Here is a 14,851-nt window from a genome sequence, read left to right as displayed (position 1 = left end):
GAGATCACTTTCGCCATTTCGCCAGCATCACGTGCACTGGCGTTACGTTAGTGCTTCCTCTGGTCTCCTGAACGCAATAAAAATCTACTCCCACATCCGTCCGAGATGAAAAAAAAACAACACTCAACTACCGACCCGGAGTACTCGTCGGTTTCCCGTCCGCTTTCTAGCAGACGCCACCGCGTGTGTGCTCTCGGTTTGGCCGGTTGCCAAAGCGCCGTTTTTTTTGCACATGATTTATAATGCTCTTGTGTGAGCTGTGCCGCCTGCGCGACGATGCAACCATTATTATTTATACTTTATTTTATTGGATTTCATTTTGTTTCTGTTAGACCACTCAAGCCCAAGCGGGCGAACCACAACCAAAAGGGAAGCAATTGCTCGCTCTCGCGTTCGCTTTCTGCGATGGTTTTCGGTGCACATTTCAGCTGCAGCACTGCATCACCTTGACGCGCGCATATCACATGTTGTGCACAACTGTGTGTGTGTATATATAAATATGCCCTTGTTGCGCTTACCCTTCGTGCTGTGTATGCGATCCGCGGTTTTCATTGGGCATAAAATTTGGGCAGGCCCGGGACAAAATATTACGCCGACGCGAACTGCCTCGTCGTGCGGCCTGCAGGAAACTAGTTCGAAATTCCCTCCACCGTCGGAAGAGAGTGCAGCTGCGAACGACACCAGGGGGGAGGGGAAAAACCGGAGCAACGAATAAAACGTAAAAGGCAGCAAAAAATCGCCTCATTTCTTCTTCTGTTTTAACTCTTGAACTGCGCTGAATGGCGACGGGCGCAAGCAGCATAAGCACACACAAACACACGGTGTGCAGGAAATATGCTCCACTGGAAAAATATGTTCCCCCCTTACATGATGGGCATGTACGTGGTGAGTCCCTTTTCCCTCACCCCAAATGCACCTTCAAATCCCTCCTAGTCCAGAGCTCCACCAGAGACCAAAAAGAGAGTGCAAAAGCGAAGGAAACAGTTTTATAGGCCGGCACTAAATTAAACTGCATATTAACCGATGTTTTGTTTTGTGGCTCAACCCCAACCCATCTTCAAGCGACTGCCCTTCGCGTAAAAGAACCACCAACCCCCCTCCCCCCTCCTCCCCCTCTGTGCCTACCTGATCATCAATAAAGTTAGCTAATTTCATTAAAATACAAATGAGACTCGAAGTGGCCGTTGCCGTGTGTACGAGTTACGTGGGTACGATTGTGGTCCCGCGATGGTTTTGTTCGGGATTGATTTATGAAGATCGATCGTTAAAGTTTACTCGTTTGATTAAACAGCATAACAATGCGGAGAACATGGAGAAAATTAGATTTTTTTATATCTTCAAATGCACTCTTGTGGCTCCAAGTCGTACATCATTGTTTATGCATTTGCAATTAAAGAAGTTAGTGCTTATGCTACTTCAATTTCAAATCATTACTCCTGCATTGCCTGAGGGGTTTCAGTAGATGAGGCAAAATGATCAACTCTTTTCTCAATGGCGGCAGATGTTTTGCCAGGTCAGTCAGTTGATCTTTTGCGGATTAAAGGTTGGATCGCTGACCAAATAGCAACTAGCCCAACAGCAAACGTCTTCAAATCTCAAGTGAAGAACTGGGTAGATATGTGCCCATGAACCAGTATGGACCTAGACTATACTCAGTATGGATTATTTGATTGAGCTTGAATTCTGGACAATCATCAACGCGACGCCACGAATCAGAAGTTCATATGAGCAACAAAGAACAAGAAAATATTCGTAGCTTACAATTTGTATGCTGCGTTAGGCATATCAGCTGATCGTTTTGCAATAACATCTGCCATAGGAGTAGCCGTAACAATAGCTGTCAGAAGAGATGATGATGTTCCCTTATCAAATAAAAAACTAATACAGAGTCTGGAGAGTCTAGAGTCTGCCAGTAATTGTAGGCTGAATTATACTTATATCAGCCCCTTAACATTCAGTGTCCACAGAGTTCTCAAGGATATCCGCCAACAAGCGCTTCTACACCTCAGCGTGTGACGTACTTTTATTTATAATGTTGTATAAAAGACCTCGCTTCCACTCGATGCTTTTCTTGAGCTGAAACCTTCCCCGAACGAAGTAAAAGATGATCAAATGTTTTCAAAATGCCATCCGCTTCTTCTCCGTTCACCCTTTTCCGATTCCGGTCCTTTTAGCTAGCCATTTGAAGTCATTCGTCGACATAACCACAAACCCTGTGGGTAATAACATCATCACACCGAAACACTGCCCTCACCGCAGAAAGCTGCGCCACAGCTGAAGGGTGGCCCGGTGTGAAGTTGGCTGAGGTGCGCCGTGGAAGGGAGAAAATAAAAACCAACAATCACTTAATTGTTCAAACATGGACGTGTTTGATATCGTGTAAGAAATTGATTGTTTTGTTATTTTTCCTCCTATTTTTTGTCCACGCTGTGGTTCGCTAGCGCTAGGTGACTTGCTGGCCGACACCTGGGTCGTTGTGGTTATGTTTTAGGGACACAGTTCTTCTTTTTGCGGTCAACTGATCGATTACACTTGCAGACTTGGTTTGGTGCTTATAATAAATTAAATAATTTTTATCTACAAAATAATTCGTCATGATTGCCATCAATAAATCGCGCCCTATCAATAGCCCAACTTGCCAGGCCTCAGTTGAAACAGAGCGCGATCGTAACTCTTCGCGCGTGCGTTGAACAAACCCAATTGTGATAAAAAGGCCAAAGTGACGACAGGCAGGCAGGTGATTCAATGTACCCTTATCCACCTTGGGTCGGCACCTCAAGTGTTCGTTTGGCACGGCTATTGGGTGGCGTACCTCGGAATCATCATCCTCCTAAAAAAAAACCTCCTCTGAACGCTCGCTCATCCACCAGCATTGTTGGTGAAGAAGTGTCCATCTCATCAGCTCATAATTCCATAAACCGTCCATAAGCATATATTTATATGCGGACGCTTAGTCATAAAACCCCGGCGAGGATGAGGATCGCTCGAGGGCATCATCGGGCCGGGCGCGCAAGCTCGGGATATTTGAATTTCAATAGACAAATATTTAGTCCCGGTGTCATTGCACGTGTGCGTGGACACAGGCGATGTAATTGATGTTTTGTGTCGGTAATTAGTGGCGGATGGAGTTTTCTGCGTTTCTGCGTGGTTATATATATATGTGTGTGTGTGTTTTTTTTTTTTGGTTTTATTTTTAGCTCAGGAAGTATAGAGATCGCGATCGCATAGTGTGGAACCGATCATACAAGTCATTTACTGGAGGTTTTTTCTAGAGGCGACTGTTAATTCGTTTGGAATAGTTTTATTTTTTTTTCGTTATTCTTCTGAGAGCCCTGCTCATCCAGACTGGTCCAGAATGGCACTGTGGTCTATAATGGCGTAAGCGAAATAACCTAACTTATCGTTCACATTTCAAGAACATCAAAATCCTGACGATCACTCTACAGAAAAACTACGATGACTTAAGCACGATAATGATCTATGATGGGTTAAGACTTCAACTATTAAATCTGATAATTTTAGCCTATTTGGTTTGCATGGAAAGCTAGCAGCATTTCAGCTTCACTTACTTGACGCTAGAAACTGATCAATTTGTATGGAGCGCTAGCCTCATCTTAGCCGTCAAATGTGGTAGAGGAGCCAACGGCGCCAGTCTTTATAAGGCAGAACCGGGGCTCAAATCCCATCTGTGGCCGTTCCCTCATAGTGTCGACTGACTATCCAACTACGGGGTATCAATAAGTCTAGTAAGCCAGAAGTTACAGGCATAACCTAAGAGCTCGTTAGGTCAAGAAGAGAGAGAGAGAGATAGACAGAGAGAGAGAGAGAGAGAGAGAGAGAGATTCTGATAAGAACTGGAGTTATAAATACATTTGACTAAGCGCTAATTTGAAGTGCAGCATTGCAGCCATTTAGGCGCCAACGTCAAAATATTTTTTTTTTAGTTTAAATTTAAATTTTTCTTCATCGTTTTCTGAACGCAGTTGAAGTTGAAGTTCAATGTTTAAGTATTTTTGATCGATCAAAGAATATTTTCTTTATCTCTAAAACATATGCACCACATGAATGCATGTTGCAATTTGCATTTCTTTCATCCAGCGCCTTTGGCTGGCATCTGTTTGTCTGAAAGTCGGCACACACACACACACCATCTGTACAGCTCACCAAAACTCCAAAGTCATTGAAAATTGATTCAAAACATTGCTCTCCACACCAAAACATCTGTGCACGGGGTGGGGGGAAATCGCTTTGTGACTTTACTCTACCGGCACATCACTCATGCAGCACAGGACTGAAGCGAAAATACGATTCAATTCTAAGTTTTCCCACTTTTTTTGCATAGCAAATGATACGAATTATTACTGCTCTAATAACCCCTTAGGTTTGGTGCCCAAAAAAAAAAGGAGAAAACGCACAGACATAAGTTAAGTAAACTTTTACGATCGCGATCTTCTGGGCACCAGCGTCTTTCATCTTCTGCTCCATATGCTTGCAGGCAGGCAGGCTGGCACCCTTTGTGGGTAGGTGAGAGGTGGTGAATTATGGTGCCGAATTCTTGGTGCCCCCCCCACCGGATGCTTTCCTCGTGACGTGCTGCTACACAGGTGTGTCACAGGGCGATTCTGCGGTTCCGATATCATGAACCATTCTGTTTGTTCCATTTCGCGCCATCCCGTCTGCCGTGGCGCGTGTGTTTTTCCGTAGCAAAACGTGCTATCTTGCGGGCACGGGTTCCAGTTTTCTCTTTTATGATCGTGTGCGTCACATCGTTTTTTTTTTTTGGCTGTCCCAACTTGGCTGCTGCACCCTTTGGAAGCGGTACGTCTGCTGGCACAACCATTAAAAGGTTGTGGTGGCGGCGGTGGTGATAATTTAAATATTAAATTAATATATATTTTCGCGCCCGGTATACCGAAATTAATGTCGATTGTCGGTGGGCCGAACCAACCCCAACCACCGAGGAGACAACTGGCGCAAAAAAAAAATTACAAGAGCTCACCTTCATTGTCAGCACACACTCATCGCTCCCGGTACATTCGTGGCGTTGTTGGGCGATTGACGCTTTCTCGCGCTTTGCGCAAACCCCCATCCATCCACCCACCATCCAGAAAGCAGGGGGAGGCTTGGGGCTAGCGGGATGTTGCGGTGGGAAGACATCTGGTAAAGGTTTGATGTTGCGGGTTTCGGTACAAACGTCGTTACAGTAGGGAAGGGAAGAGACGACAAGACGAGAAGTGAGTCAATGTTGATAATTTTGTGACATTTATTATTTCCCGTGTGTGTGTGTGCGTGTGTAGGTTTTTTTTCGTTTGTCAATTGTCGGCTTTTTTTTAACTTTCCTGTGCTGTGGAGGATTTGAAGTTTTGCATTATTAGTAAGGGGTTTCTGCTTGCTGTGTGTAGTCCCACGCGCGGCACAAATGTTGGGGCTTTGTGTGTCATTTTGCAGGTGGTTATCAGCAGATGCGACTCTCTTGCGGTTGATCTGAATGTGGAATTAATTTGACTAACGCGAAGGTTATTCCCGCATTTATTATGCAGGTGAAACTTTGGGGGGAAAGAAAAGAAACAAATATAGATAAATGCCTATGGATGGTATGAATGGTACGCGGGTGAAACTCCAATTACAAAATTATGAATTTTAATTGGAAAAATTTAAAGGCCGATAGGTGAATTTTGAGGTTAAACATTTAATTGGGATTCATTATCGTCCTAAAATAAATATTTTGAACTTCTTGTAGGGAAAATAAGGGCGATTATTTTCATTAACGCTTCTGAAAAATTAGGCCCCGCTTCTGAAAAATATGGAGCCAAAAGATCTTTTACTACTTACCATATCTGTTGGCAACTCTTCTACATATTTGTGATTTCTTGACGATTAAACTTGAGCTTTAAGGATTCTCAATAGGATTCTCAATTAAAATTAATCGGATGTACTGGACTAATTCTGCAAATCAAGTTATGCTTTCCGAGAACTAGATTTGTGTAGTAGGCTTAAATTCTTAGGATTAAGAAAAGCTATACTCAATTCTGTCTACGATCAACGTCAGATTAACGATCAACAAGGATTCAATGTCTGATCTGCCGGTGAAAAAAATTGCGAGAAGCTCTGCCTTAATTTTGGAGCTCTTATGTCCTCTTATAAGACCCAGGAATATTACGCATCAGGTTAAGAGTGTCCTAGGTACCTGTAGCTCGATCGATGGAGGTGAACACAAACGTTGAGACAGAAGTTTGGCGAACTTTCATCTAATAAATTCTTACTGACAAGAAGATGTCTCCAGAATCTGCAAATGCGTTTTCGAAAATGACATGATAAATTCGACAGGTGTTTAGGAGCGGATTCTGAAAAAGAAGAGTGTTTGTCAGCATTAAGGCGATACCTCCAAGAAGAACTTTGAGAAGCCTATCGTGAGCTAGATTTTCATGAAGTCGTATCGGAAATACTGATAGTAAATATCGGATTGAATTGGTTAGCTCCTAGGGCGGCCCGGTGATAGATACGATAGCGGCGCCGGTCTTTACATGGCAGGACTGGGGTTCAAATCCCATCAGTGGCCGTTCCGCCATAGTGTGGGCTAACAATCCAACTTTTGCGGTATCAATAAGTGTAGTAAGCCAAGATTAGGATATTCTTCGAAGAACTAACACTCAAATAGATCAACTTTTTTTTTTTAATATTGCATTGTGATGAAAGACAACTTACAGTTCTTCTATAACAAACCTTTTTTTGTTGATGCACTTTCAATAATCAACCAATTATAACCAACCTCAATCAAGTCTGAAAAGCCGCACCGAAACGAGAAATATTAATCGAGGAATTTATTATTGCAAATAGAGGAACAAAAAAAAACGGCAAAATAAATTGGAAGATAATCATAAAACCCCAGCCTCCTCTTCGCCTTCCGGTCTTCCTCAAGCTCCCTTTTGCGATTCATCATTTACCCTGGACTCGCAATTCTACCGCAGACATTATCCCTTTCGATTTTTTTTACGATTTCCAACATAAAATACCAATCCATCAGACTGACCGTCGTTGCTCACGCTGCCAAAGACATTTCCTCGCCGGCATCTCCCCGGCAAAATATAATTCCAAAAAAATGTGTTAGAACCCCATCGGGACCTCACCCGAACGCTACAGATATTGATTATTATTTTCGCGAACGCACGCACGACCCGGTTCCCAAAAAATCGATCAAAAGCGAGAAGAGTCTGCTGGGACCCGTCCGCACGATGCTCGGCTTTTATGTGCGTCAACGGAAAATAAAAACCCAACGAAATAAACTCCAGACGCGGGAGCCACGGTATGAAGGAGCTTCTGTGTGTTGCGAGCCCACCAGAAATTCCTCGCGATGATTTCGGTTTTGCATGTTTTTGGGGACGCTATACAAACCTACCAAAGGCGACGGAAAGTGGTTCAAGGTTTTGTTGGTGCGTTTCTTCGGGTCTCTGCGAGAGAGGGGCTTTTTTTACGATGATCTCCTTCACCGAAGACGAAGACGGCTTCCGTTCATCTTCTTGCTGACCGGGTGGTGGTCGGACTCGCTACCTCTATTAATGAAACTTTCATCATTGTTGTGACTATTTTATGGATTTTATAAGGAACCGGCATAAAAACTGTGGCGTGGCACATTGAAGAGATTCATTGTATGTGGAGTTTCTGTTGGGAACCGTATTTGATGATGATGATCAGCCTTGTGGACGTATTGGGTGTCTGGGAGCTTGGGTGCTGTTGTGATATTTCGAGCCGCCTTTAATCCTTCCGTCCCAAAAGTGCGGCCAAATGCGTCTGGATGCAGCACTGCGCTTCCAGGAACTATATCGCAAAACCTTGAAGAGTTTATGGATTTTAAATCCCTTTGAGTTCTCTCAGTTTCTGCAAGACTGGATTTTCCCCCCATTTTCGTGCTTTGCAATCGAGACTTGAGGTCATCTCCTGTCTGTTTTGTAATTTGTTGTAGAAGAATAATTTCGACTCAAAATCTGATGTCAGACACATCGACAGACACGTGAGCTAATGGTGACGCCACATAGAACTCCACCTTTGTGCGATGAGAGTTCTTCAATCCGTGGAACCATTGATGGTACGGTCCACCATCTTCCCGAGATGCGTCCGTTATAAAATACTGGTTTTAGATGCTATTGCAGCACGCAATGCATGTAAATATGTTTACACAGTCAATTAGAACACACCCGACAGACGGCCAGACATAGAGGCCCACGCCAGTGGTGAGTGGTTTGAAGGGGGTGCATCTTTCGATGAATTAATATTTATACTCACCGCCTTCTCGGTCCTCCTTCCCTAAGGCATATACGCATTGGTCATCTGCCCTGACGGAGCATCGAGCCAAGTGTGCCTATGCCAGCATAAGAGCATAAGAAGAACGGGAGCGGCGACCATATGCAACCGTTTTCATCAGCATCGTCGGACATCGTGACGATCACACACGCACACACATTCTTTTCTACTGTAGTGAATCTTCTTCTAAACCCTTTCTTTCTATTTCTTTCTCCTCATCCAGGTACATGAAGTATCTCTATCCGTACGAGTGCGAGAAGAAGAACCTGAGCACACCGGCCGAGCTGCAGGCCGCCATCGATGGAAACCGGCGCGAGGGTCGTCGCTCTAGCTATGGCCAGTTTGATTCGGTAAGTGCAACGAACGCGAACCGGCACGAAACACACGGGGAAGGGATGGGGAGTGAAGCGGGGAGCTATATGATCAGAGCATGATCAGTAGGTTTTGAGGCGCGGGTTCGTTGGTACAGGTGCGTAAAACGCGCGGTCTTCTGTCCAGTGTGCCGTTGTCGTAGGGCAATGTGGGAGGATATCACTTCATGTGAACATGGTTGAGATCACATTAGAAGAAAGTAATACAAATTTGAACTCAATACTGCAGATATCTAATAGATGGACATTATGATAATGAGATCTATTATAACTCGTCGTTCGGTAGTAGACTGAAGACAATTTGGAATAGTTTAGACCAAGTTTTGGGTTGTTTGGTTTGTGGGGTAAGCTCAGCACCAACTTCAGGGCGACCTGATGTGCTACATTTAAATTGACTTATCCTCCAGCAAGTATTCAGAAGGCCCTGAGAACAAACTCAGAATTGAAAGCTAAATTTTGTGTTAAAGTTGGATATGTCTACATCAAAAAGTCTGGAAGCTCGGAGTTAGGATTCCTCGAGACTTGAGGCTGGAGGACCATTGTCGTATGTGCTGACTTTGGAGCTCTGCTTTGCGGTATTTCAGGAATATGGGCGAATTCTGGATCTACCAATGGAATCCATCGAAAAGAGATCTTGATCTTGAACATCTAATGATATCCTCAATTATATTCTTCTTAGACGACCTGTTCGTATTGATTTAAAATAAGCCTATATTCGTGAAGATATATTAAAACTTAGAAGCAAATAGATTTTTTCCCTTTCAGACCGAAAACATATTGAATGAATCCGCCTTCATTGAATGTTTTTCGCGCTTCAATTTCAAAACATTGTTACTGCATGTTTGTCCACCGTCTCAGAACGGACAGCTGCAAATCGATCGGGATCGGTATTGTGTGTAAAATAATTGCCTTTGCCCGTTTTACGACCACCGTTCTTCTTCGGAACCATCTGCAAACCCATAAACCATAGTCAATAATCAATAAACTTTGATTCATGCTCATGTTGCTCGGTGGAAAACGATCGCCATGCAAAGCGTCTCTGTACGATGAGCTGCAGCAGCATGAGAATGGATCAAAATATCACTGTTAAACAAGTTCCGACATCACCCGCTCATGCTTCTCACGATTTGTAGGGCGTTCAAATGCGTGCCGATCCAACAACAAGTGTTGCTCGGCAAAGAGCTAATGTTCGGGGGCCGCGCATTTAGCACGAAATTGAATCGAATGATGCTGGCAGAGTTCTGGGGCGAGTAATGCGCCAACACGAGCATACGAATCGATCCTGTTCAACGTGATCGGATGTTGTTTGTTTTGCGTTTATACTACACCAAACATCTCGCGATGCAACGGAAATGGAATTCATTCATTCATGCTTGCTTGCTTAGGTTGCCCATTCATTAGATCGTGTCCGGAACGGGGATTACTACTCCAGTGGGGAAACACAATATACATCGGGAAGAAGTTCGTTCCGTGTTTATGGCATCTTAATTAATTTTTGTTTCCCACTTCCCTTTGCTCGTCTTCTAGCCATCCGTACAACGCTCACCGATTCCGCAGGGCATCTCGCAGATGCCGCCACTGTCGCTGGTTTCACACGTCAACCAGCAGCAGCACCATCACCGGCTGCTGCCACCGGTCGCCCAAATACCGAACATGCTGCCGGCCGAGTTCGAGCAACGCATGCTTAACTACATCAAGATGTTCCAGCCGAAGGAGATGGGCCGGGCGCAGAGTCCGGACAAGCTGTCCGCACTGAACGCGATCGACATATCGCGCGTCGCCCTGTGGAACATGTACAACCCAAGCCCGAACAGTCCACCGAACTCGCTCAACACTAGCCCGGAAAATAATATGCAAAGGTAAGATGATCGCTTCCTCTCGGCATGTGCGATAACTAATCGCTGCTTCCGATCCTCTTCCCACAGCGCGCTCGATCTTTCGGAATCACCCGATCATGGTATGGCGGCGATCAAACGCGACCGCGATCATCCGGTCGATTTTAGTGACCCGCGCGACTACGGTAACGGGCTAGGACCGCCGGCCAAACGTAGCCACCACCATCACCATTCACATCACAACCGTTCGCTCACGCCACAGAAGCTAAACAGTTCCTCGCACGACGAAGATGACGCCCGGTCCGACAGTACGCCGATCAACCTGCGCGAAAACGGTGGCCACGGCCGTCGCCCCACACTGGACGACGATGGCGACGACGAGGATGACGAGATGGAGGACGAACCGACGGAGGAGGACATGTTGCGTGCGCAGTTTGCGGCGGCTGCTGCAGCTGCAGCCGTTAATCAGCACCCGCTCGCACTAAGCCTTGCCGATCATCATCTTCAGCAGCAGCAGCAGCAGCAACAGCAACGTGAGCGTGAACGTGTCCAGCAGCAACAGCAGCAGCAGGTTGCCGCACAGCAGCAGCGCGAACAGCAACACAGTCTGGCAACGCTCGACCTAAGCATACTGGACCGCGAGCGGCTACGGTGCGACAGTGCTGACAAGCTGAAGCGTCAAAGCCAACAGTCGCAGCAGCAGACACAGCAACAGAACCAACAGCAGCAACAGTTGCTGGATCACCAAAGGCAATTCGCGCACCACCAGCAGCAACAGCAGTCGGCGCGTGTGGCGCGGGAACTTCGCAAGCATGAGAACGGTGATCGGCTCAGCCTGACGCCGGACAGTGAGCTGCACCATTCGAAGGGCCATCTGTCGGCGGGTAGTGGTGGCGGAGGGGCGGCCACGGGGCTAACGGATCCGTTTAGCTCCCCGCTCGGCATTACCGGCATGCAGTTCAAGTTGATCAGTCGAGGTAAGTGTTGGGACATTGGGACTCTCCAAGAAACTCTCGTGTAATTCTCTTATCGGTTGCAAAGTAATTGGATAAGGTTCTCTAGTTGAGGACGAACCGAACAACTTGTTGGTGACTACTGAGGTCAACTGTGATTCTCCGCAATGGACGTCACAATCACAAGTTTCATTACTCGCTTATTCTGAGAGCCACATGGACTGTCCATCATAATGTCCATCTTGTTCAGGAAAGTTCTTCCCGAATCGGACAAATCTTATTTATCCTAGATCCAAGCTTCCGTACGATAAAGCCTAGGTTTTCATCGTCAATTACTGCAGAATTGCAAGAGTCATGCAACACCATTGAGTGGCCGGATTCTGAACTCTATAAGCACTGTTTGTCCATCTCCAGGAACGAAAAGCTTTTAAAAATCCTTAAGCCAATAAACCCAGTGATAAGGACTTCCTGCTTCATCGGTTTCAGTCAAAGCTGCCCCAACTTATCACATTACGGACAAGATTTCCAATATGAAGTATTCTCTTAGTACTTCTAGGACTAGGGGCGGATCAGAGTATACGCTCACTAGGTTGATGCTTGGTGAGATCCTGTTCCGTTCGACAGTGGCGTATCTTCCTTTAAATTGACTATCCTGGGGTCCTGAAAACCGCGATCGTTTAGAGAGTCCAACTATCTTCGGGGACTCGTATAATATATCCACTTAGTCTCATAATCTATCCTAGAAAGCAGATTCCACTTATTGACTTCCAACATTTTAAAGCTGCTCCAAGAGACTTGATCAGCCATGGTCCAGGACATAAACTAATAATGGTGATCGCCATTCAGATCGATGGTATCTCAGTATCTCAAACTCACTAACTCACTAACAAGTTCTCATCTCACCACCAATACTAATGCACGCTCTTCATCCTTCCTTTCGCATTTCACAGGCGACGCTAGCAAAGGCGACCAGAAGCTGGTGGTAACGATGGAGTTTAACGGTGTCCAGTACGAGGGCGTCCTGTTCGCCAACCCGCTAACCACCAACACCCTCTCCGCACCGACCTCGACACCACCCTCCTCGTCCGTATCGGCCACTTCCGCCTCGCCGATCGGTTCCATGGTATCGCCGGTAAAGTCCAGTGCCGCGCTCATCTCACCACTGGACGATCGTGATTCGGCCGGGCCCAATGTCGAGCTGGTAGCACTCTCCTCATCGAATGGTACCGCCACCAGCAACATTGCAACCAGCGCTAGTAGTAGTGGCACTGCTGCTACGAGCACTGTTCCCAACACCTGCATCCAGCAACAGGATAGTGTGATTCCACCCGGTGGCACACCATCGCTCGGTGCCACCAGCCCGGCAAGATCGTTGGTATCATAGGCGGTGTGACTCCTCTCGCTTTGAGCCCACCGATCATCCGCTCTCTCCATTTCCGCTTTCATTTCCCCCCGATAGAGGGCGCAACGACTTCCGTGTATCCCGGGTTTCGATAGAAGCAAACAGCGCGTGACATATACACTGCTCTCTTCCTCTCCAAATGTCCGTGTGCGCTTGCTCCCCATTTTCTAACCTCGCTTGCTCCCGGTTCAGAGCTGGAGGCTCTCTCCAACCGTTCTCCACAGCAGCTAGCCGAAACGATTCTAGCCGGGACCTTAGTTCTTAGTAGAGTGTATGAAGCGAGTAACTTATAAAAGAAAAAACGCGTGGTGTGTGAAAAAGGTGCGCGCCTAGGCATTTTATCTACAGGACAAACACACACACACACACATCCTTAAAGATTGTAAAGTTTCCCGTCTTTTTTATAGAATTATTTTATCACCGTTCAATCTCTCATGTGCAAATAATTTAAAGCATTTTTTTGTGGCTCTCCCATTTACGCAGTAAAACAATCATAAGGAATGGCGCCGATTCTGAAACTAAAGAGATGTCTGTGCGTCAGTGTCTAGAAGTAGTGGAGACTGTTTAGGGCTAGAAGAGAGCTACATTTTTTTGTTTCCACCTTCTGCTCTTAATCTTGACTAAGCGCATTCTCACTCGCCCTTTCCTAACAACAACAAGTAGCGCTAACGATGGTGGGAAACAATGTCTGATACGAAACCCTCGCGAAGAAAGTATCGATTAAGTGTGTTAGGTAACCGACCATTTTGTTTTTTTGTGTTTGCATTTCCTACTGTCCTTTATCCGTGTTTCTCCCATCGGCAAGCATCACCACTTTAGGATACGTAGAACCCATCTTGTCAATTTTATTTTTTGTCGTCTTCGTTTTGTAATATTCTCTTCTTTTCGAACCAAAAATTATGCTTAATAATTTGTAAGATGCGCGCTTTTAAACTTGTTTTTAAACTTTATTTTACAGTAGCTTCTTCTCTTTTCCCGCTTCCATTTTACTCATAGCGTCGGGCAACTGTTCGCCCTACAAAAGATAAAGGGACACACGTTTATACGAAAGCATTGGGTTGTAAGTAATGCTGCTTAGAATATGTTTTAGTTTTGCCTTTAGTCGAGAAGATACTTGCTGGCGTTAGTGAGTTACTGAGTGAGGGGAAAACAGATGCGCGGACAACAGGTGCGCCGCATAAGTATAGTAGCTGTGTGTTCTCGAGTAGAGAGTTTTTACTTTTGCTTACTAGGCAATAATTGGATGCAAGATGGAAAACAAAACGGAAACACACATAATTAAATTAGCTATGCGCAGCGCCGCTATTAATTGTACAATGCGGTGTTAGAACAACAACAAAAAGGAACAACGGAAGAACTTCCGTTAGCAAGATAAACATAATTAGTAGCTTCGCGTTTAAAATTTGAAGAAAACAAAAACGGAAACACGAACGTTAGGTGCACTAAACACACAAAGAAAGCAACAGCATATTGTTTAGTGTACAACATTAGGAGAACAAAAGAAAGGCGGTAACACTACAGTTAAATAAACGACGACTAAATAGCATGTATTGTGGACGGAACGGTAGTAATGATGATGTGTGGAAAAAAATATTTTTTTTACGCTGCAAACCGCTGGACAAATTGAATATAATTTTGCGTGCGTAGTAGTTTACAGAAATGATATGATAAAACTGTAGCAGCAAGCAGGTGCAGCGATCAGAATTGTGCGTGGTGGCGCATGATCGCTTCCTGGTAGGATGAGTTTTTTAAGTTTATTTTTTTAATGATTATTATTATTACCTATTACACAAAACGTTTAGGCGTAAACGGCTGTTCACTTGTCTGCGCGTGTCTCTCTCTCTCTCTCACTGTTCGTGCCCGCGTTATGTGTGTTGGAGGGGGTTGGTGGGCACAGTGTACGCAGCCGTGCTGTTGCGAGTGTTTGCGACGAGAGAGACAAAAACAGGAAAAAAGAGGAAAGGTAAAGAAATCGATCCTTACTCTTTTCTT

General features: G+C 45.3%; 1 protein-coding gene across 3 annotated transcripts in view; it reads left to right on the top strand.

Annotated features, from left to right (window-relative positions):
* The window catches only part of LOC118511541 (protein dead ringer-like), a 110,559-nt gene extending 96,129 nt beyond the window's left edge, over nt 1-14,430 (top strand). For all 3 annotated transcript variants that reach the window (XM_036054746.1, XM_036054745.1, XM_036054744.1), the window contains 4 exons: nt 8,522-8,648; nt 10,197-10,528; nt 10,595-11,481; nt 12,408-14,430. In XM_036054746.1, the coding sequence (XP_035910639.1) occupies nt 8,522-8,648; nt 10,197-10,528; nt 10,595-11,481; nt 12,408-12,841 (1,780 nt within the window). In that variant the 3' untranslated portion in view covers nt 12,842-14,430. The remainder of the gene's footprint in view (nt 1-8,521; nt 8,649-10,196; nt 10,529-10,594; nt 11,482-12,407) is intronic.
* Nucleotides 14,431-14,851: the final 421 nt, after the last annotated feature.

This window comes from Anopheles stephensi, chromosome 3, assembly GCF_013141755.1.
Source record: "Anopheles stephensi strain Indian chromosome 3, UCI_ANSTEP_V1.0, whole genome shotgun sequence".
In the NCBI taxonomy this organism is placed as follows: domain Eukaryota; kingdom Metazoa; phylum Arthropoda; class Insecta; order Diptera; family Culicidae; genus Anopheles; species Anopheles stephensi.
This window is presented reverse-complemented; position numbering and strand designations above follow the sequence as displayed.